Source organism: Cyclopterus lumpus, chromosome 8 (assembly GCF_009769545.1).
Source record: "Cyclopterus lumpus isolate fCycLum1 chromosome 8, fCycLum1.pri, whole genome shotgun sequence".
Classification (NCBI taxonomy): Eukaryota; Metazoa; Chordata; class Actinopteri; order Perciformes; family Cyclopteridae; genus Cyclopterus; species Cyclopterus lumpus.
Genome location: NC_046973.1, coordinates 2,334,518 through 2,341,480, shown reverse-complemented (window position 1 = coordinate 2,341,480; position 6,963 = coordinate 2,334,518). Strand labels below are relative to the sequence as shown.

At 43.2% G+C, this 6,963-nt stretch overlaps 1 protein-coding gene across 1 annotated transcript; it reads right to left on the bottom strand.

Annotated features, from left to right (window-relative positions):
• Nucleotides 1-468: 468 nt before the first annotated feature.
• mmd (monocyte to macrophage differentiation-associated) lies at nucleotides 469-3,769 on the bottom strand. The gene is given in 10 exon segments (XM_034539927.1): nucleotides 469-631; nucleotides 633-719; nucleotides 871-940; nucleotides 1,084-1,106; nucleotides 1,108-1,134; nucleotides 1,136-1,187; nucleotides 1,274-1,348; nucleotides 2,297-2,457; nucleotides 2,530-2,611; nucleotides 3,615-3,769. Coding segments are annotated over 10 exon segments (723 nt in total). The 5' UTR covers nucleotides 3,644-3,769; the 3' UTR covers nucleotides 469-514.
• Between the last annotated feature and the right edge of the window lie 3,194 nt (nucleotides 3,770-6,963).

Genomic DNA, 6,963 nt, shown 5'->3' with positions numbered 1-6,963 from the left:
ATCCAGATTATTCTTCAATGTCGTCGCTCCTCATTTTAGTCGAATTATCTGGAAAGTTTTTTTTTCTTTGGTTCTTTTATTTATATATTTTCTCAGTCAGAATTTGGTTTTGGTGATGAAATGTTGAGACACCACTTCTGAAACATCGGATTCTTAGCACCTCACTCCGTATCCCCAGGGTTCAAATGGTTTTGACCCCCCCCCCCCCCCCCTAAAGAAAAGGAATGTGACTCATTTCAAAACGATACAAAAGACTCGCTATCAACCCCTCAAGTCCTGAATGTTTTCCGGGTCATCGACCCCCCCCCCCCCGGTCCAGTTTAAAGTTCGCACAAAACAGCTTCTTCTTTGTCGGGGAGACGCCCGACGTTAGAAAACAGTAAACAATTCACGGTCATTAGTTGCGTAAACTTTACGGCTGTTTGCAGTCGAGGGAGTCGGCGTGCAGGCTCAGAAGCACACGGGGGGGGGGGGGGGGGGGGGCCCTCCCCACGCCGCCTCCTCCGGCCCGCGGTCACGACTGGAGGAGGGCGTCCGAGCCGCCGGCCTTGTACAGGTACTTCCAGATGGCGTAGTAGTGCACGGCCGCGGCCAGCGCCACAAACACGTGCCAGATGGCGTGGGCGAAGGGGGATGACGCCGTCGCTCTTGAAGAAGAACACGCCGAGGCAGTAGAGGAGTCCGCCGCAGGCCAGCTCCTGAAGGCCCTCCGTGTTGCTCTGCGGGGAGAGACGGGCGGGTTACTTTAATTAAACACCAAAGAGATTTAACATGCTGAAGAACAAATAGTTCCACTTTGCACAACCCTAAAATAAAGAGGTCAAATACGGTGAAATGTTATGTAAATATATTCATAAACAATAACGTTACCATTGACGTCACGACTGACGCGGGGAAAAAGCCCATCATCAAGTAGAAGGCCAGCTCGACAAGTTTATACCTGCAGACGCAAACAGAGGCGACGCGTTCACTGACTCGGTCCACACGGGGGAAACTTCAGCATTCATCTCCAGAAATGTAGATTATGTATTTTAAGACTTTTCCTCGTTGTTGTTGTTGTAATGTAAATCTTTATTTACTCACTTTTCATGATAGTTGAAGACATCAGATGGTGCCAGCAGCCGCCATGAGCCACAACAAACCAGCGCATGTGTGCCGCCAGAGGGCCCAGTTCACGCAGGTTCAACCTGAGCAGGAAACCACAGGACAAAGGCAAACGAGGTCCGACTTCCTTCACGGACCTCTGACCTCTGAGTGCGAGTGCGAGGCTCACCACGGTGTGTAGGAGGCAGCGATGAAGAAATAGATGACCACTCGGTCACACATGTGGAAACACTGTTCCATGGACCTGCAACAGACAGAGGGGAGTTGGTTTACTCCAGGGTCACAAGACATGCAGCACGGCAGAAACACAGAGAAAAGAATGTGAGGAGATGGAAATATCCTTATTTACAGTAAAGTACCACTGTAGGGTTGTTCGGCTCGGACGGGGATGCCAGAGCATTTTTAGGATGAGCAAAGAAAAGTCCATAACATGCTGAGAAAGTATGACTAATTGATCACAGAATGATGCACTTCAATAAATTGTGAAGCTACTGCTGCAAAAGTTAACATGTCACGTCGCCCATTTGACCTTGAATGCATTTGAAGGGACCGTTTGCTATTCTTTGTCTGCTGTGTCAGGTTCCAACTTGTTTATTATCCAAACTATTGCTCTAGAGCTGAATCACAAACCTTTGCAGGCAAAACAAAGGAACAGGCAGCTCAACGTCAGCAGCTTCACCAAAACATGCAAACCAATCCGACATGACCGGGCCCGTCTAAAACAAGGTGTTAGCCGAGAACGCCCGTGTTCTTTTGTCCGTGTGCTCGTGCACTTTATATAAATGTATCATGACAACTTGTCCTGGCGCATGGGACTTTTGGAGAACAACCCCACAGTGGTACTTTTACTGTAAATAAGGATATTTCCATCTCCTCACATTCTTTTCTGCCGTGCTGCTTCTCAAGGTCTCGTGTTAAACCTTCTTCCGTTTCTCTCACAGCAACGAATGAAGTCATAATGTGTATATTGTTGTTTTAACTTTGTTTAAAATGTTAAGAGACAGTTGCATTATCACTGAAGTGTGACGTGAAATATTACACTTTTGTGGCAGTAGCATTCAGTGCATGTGCGTTTGCATCATTCTGAGATCAATTTGTCAGAATTTCTAAGCATGTAAGAGACGAGATGCGGCTTCTTTTGGTTTAGTTTGCTGCGCACATGGTGGATCTCCATCCTCCTCCTCCTCCTCACCTCATGTGGCTCCTCTTCCAGGTGATGATGTGAAACACGGTGGAGACCAGGAAGAGGGCGCACAGGCCCACGCCGTACACCCAGGCGGTGATCCTCTCCCAGCCGCTGTCCGACAGACGATGCAGCAGCGCCATGCCCACGACGGCCGGCATGATGAGGAACTATGAGGACGGAAGGAGAAGCGTCAGCGCGAGATCCACATTCAAAACCACATGAATCAAAGCCACACTCACTGCATGGGTGTAGCAGTTTGCAGCGTGCTCGTAGCAGGTGGGCTGGTAGCGGCAGTTGGCGGAGGCCCGTCTGTTCATGAACCTGAAACGCACAAATAAACACCAATAAACGGATGTTATCTATGAACACAACCCGACAAGGGGTGACTGTTTTATGGATATGAAGTGTGATACGTACATATTTAAATCAGAAACACAAACATAAGAGCTCTCACGGTGGGAGATAAGAAGTAAAATACCAATAAAGGAATCTAATCTTTAACCAGAAAATAACTATAGTGCCTCATGTGTAATATAATGAATATGACTGATTGTAAACCTGCTTGAGATGCAATGACTAATATATGTTATAACATCAAGGTACTTATATTCATAACTACGCATTAGGTAAGAAACTGAATTGCATTTGTTATTTCACAGATTCTTGCACTTATTATACTCTTTAAACACTCAATTTACAGCTAAAACTAACATTTGTCGTTGTCTTTATTATGATTTTAGTCAATAAAATTCCGATTTAGAACAATTTCCCCAGAGCCAAAGATTACATTTTAAAGTGTCTAAATGTATGATGATATTAAATCCACTAATATCGGAGAAGCTGTTCTTCTTATTATTGTGAATCATCGAAATAGTTGTTTTTGTTGATTTCAACCTACTAAAATCAATATTATCGATCGTATTTTGGCACAATTGAACCACAATCATCATCAAAACGGCACACCGATATGAACAAAACAAACAAACATATTAAAAATAAAATAAAAAATATACAGCGTGATATAACGTTATATATATATATATATATATATATATATATATATATATTCAGAATATTTGAGATTTCACAAACCTCTGAAAGCTGTTCACTCTCTTCATTTCAGAGCCTGTTTCCACCACGTGTAAAATAAATTAATTTAATTTAATAAAACGCCAGCGAAAAAAGAACCGACCTGAGCATTAAGCTAGCTAGCTAGCTAACGTTCGCTCCAGCTACAAGGCACCGGAAGCGCCGATACTCCAGCTACAAAGGCACCATTTTAGTCTTTTTCTGAGTACCATCCTGTTACAAACTGCCGGCTCACTGTCTCTTCTTCCAGCTGGAGGTATCCATGAGGGACAGCCGGCTGCCGGGGACAAGCCGAACAAAAAAAAGACCCCCGCGAGCACCGGTGAATGGACGGGCAACTCCCCCCGCTTGAGCCGCTCAACTGTGATCTCTTTTTTTTTTCCCCAACCGGTGGCGAGATGTGTAGTGACGGCGGTGTGAGCCAATGAGCGGCGATACACGCCTCGGGCACGTAGGCCAATCAGATATCAGGTAGGCGGAGTCACGTCGAGGAGCGTGACTTCTCGTTCTGGTGAGATAATAAATGAGAATAGTTCAGATCGATCGTTTACAGGAGATAAATACAGAAACACCGGGACGTGTATTGTAGTTTTTCATCATTTCCTTTATATATTTATTTGTATTTTGTTTTACGACTGTTTCTCTTCCTTATTTAAATGTTATGTCATTCCTCTACAAAAGGAGAATAAGACAACAATACCAAATAACACCGACACAATGTAAAATAAAGTGTATAAAGGGTTTATAAATAATAATAATAATAATAATAATAATAATAATAATAATAATAATGGTTAACACATCATTTCATATTGCCTCATAGATCAGATATAAATGTTTAGTATGACATTTAAATTGAAAATCACTCGTATTGTCTTTATATTTTACTACTGCAAAGTTAACTTAATTACATATAATTTTGAAACTGCAGGATTGGTTGTTTATCAGACAGTGAGAAAACAAAAAAATGACAAATAAGAATAAGAAAACTCCCTTTTAACCCAAAGGTTTGACTAATTTTGACTAATGACCAATAACGAATCTAAACATTAGCATTTAAACAAAGCATGTTCTCAAAGTGAAATATCCTCGGGCTTAATGAAAGAGACCACATGAGCGCCCGTGTGTGTCTTCCCTTCTACAAATGTCAAACCTTTGGGCACTTGAAGAGTGTTTTTCAAGCAGACGCAGATAACCACGTTATCTTCAATTACAAATAATTACTTGCGAAAATAGATCTCATATATGTCAGAAAACCGTATTTAATAAAAACTGGTGCACGAGCCTATTAAGTGAACGCGATCTGGGCCTTTGTGGGACAGAGTGGAGAATGGATCGATCCAGACAAAGAGAGCTCATTGTTGGCTTTTAAAAAAAAAAAAGAGGACATCAGCAGAGACAACAGAGGCCCCATGTCAGGACCCCCCACCCCCCCTCCACCCCCCCCCTCCCCCCCCATGCTGCTGCACGCCAACACCTCTAATGCGATACACACCTGGCAGCTGCAGGTTCATCAGTTCATCATCATAAACCTGTCTCTTTATGTAACCACGCTGCGCATGTTGTGAGCACGATGTCAACCCAAGGGAGCCGTGTTCGTGGAATATTTACGAAACCAGTTTGTATGTAATCCTGCAGTCGTGAACCAGGAAGTAGAACACTTAATTATTATTATTTTTTAACCCCAAAAAACCAGGTCTTTCACTTGTTATTATTTTTTAAAAAGGCTGTGAGCGACAACATTTGACACGTGTCGCTAGATTTTGGTAAGAAACGCAGAAAGAGCGTTGTTTCAAACCGTTGTTTGAGGATAACGTTTGGTTATTATAATAAAAATACAGTTTATTTGATGGTTTACCATCACAATGTCGTGAGACGTGAGAGACAACGGCTCAAGCCAGAACTGACGCCGACTCAAGTGACATCACACGAGGACATTCATGAGAATCCTTCTGGAGTCGCAAAATGGCCTCATACAACTCCCCCCCCCCCAGCATATGTAGTATTGGCTATGCTCTGCAGGCCTGCGGACCCGTCGTGGCTCTGAAGGGGTCACCGCCCCCCCCCCCCCCCCCCTTTGAAGCCTCTTTAAGGTCAAGTTCCTCGTTTCAGTGCAATCTCCTGTGCCCACGTGCACTTCACGGAGTTCACCTCCTTTCTACTTTGACCTGTAAATCGGCACCAGTCCATTAAAAAGATTTACGACATCGGGGAGTTTCCTGCTTATCGCTCCGACCTCAACCTTTGCACAACTGATTATCCAGAACAACTGAGAACACCTGCGTTCGTGTGCGAGGAATTCAACGTACGGTTTTGGACAATCCACTCGGGACTGAATTCATCTGAATATCTCGGTTCTTCTTCTTTTTCCTCAAAAGAAAATATAATATCGATGGGCGGACATAATAGATAATTAACGTTATCCACGTGAAGTTGTCAAACTCCATGAACCAATCAGAACGACAAAGGGAGTCGTGTCTCTGCCATGGTAAAAGGGGGGGGGGGGGGGGGGCGGGGGATTAGTGACCTGTCAATCAAGCTGCAGTCCCCAGAAGGCTCTAATCAGGCTAAATAGGTGGAAGCACCTGTGTAGTGTCACGGTGTCACGGTGTCACGGTGTCAAGGTGTCAAGGTGTCAAGGTGTCAAGGTGTCAAGGTGTCAAGGTGTCAAGGTGTCAAGGTGTCAAGGTGTCAAGGTGTCAAGGTGTCAAGGTGCAGGGTCTCCAAACACCACGAAACCCAAACTCACGTGTTCATACCTCCGGTCGACGGGAACGCGTCATTAGAACTCGTTTCTTCTGACCGTCTCCACTGGCGAGAAAACACAAAGGTCGGGTGACCTTATATGAAAGAGGCTTTTCGTGACACGGGGGTTAAACTGCTTCATAATTGGTTTACTGTTTTTCGCCCGTAATTCACCTCGCGTGACGGAGATGAGGAAATCTGTGGAAAAGTCCAGTATATATATCTATATATATCTATATATATAGATATATATATATATATATATATATATATATCTGTAAAAACTGTATAAATGTGGTCTCAAAATAAAACTAAACGATTAAAAATAAATACGCAGTCTGTTCATAATTTATATTTATAATTAAACTATTTTTCCCATGAATGCACTTAAACCGCTTTCATTTGTGGAAATTCTTTTATTAGTGATAACCCCTTTGAAGATGAACCCTTTCATTAGATAATTAAAACATTATAACAAATTAAACAAATTTGTTATAATTTGTTCATCTCGTATTGTGTCTTTACTGGATAACCTGTCAGATGTTATGCAAACACGTTTCCATGGTCGTTTTTGAGCCACGACAAAAGGTCAACGTTTTTCACCCGAGCTAAAATGCTACTTTTGCTACTGAAGCGGTTGTTGATCAGCGGCCGGCTAACGGGAGGGAGGAGTCAATGTGTTTCATATGATATAAAACAATAAATAAAATAGGTTTTAAAAGACAAAATAGTGCTTGAAACGAACAGAAAATATGACGCTGATGGGTCCAGCAGTATGAGAGGTGAGCTGTGGACAGATGGACACACACACACACACACACACACACACACACACACAC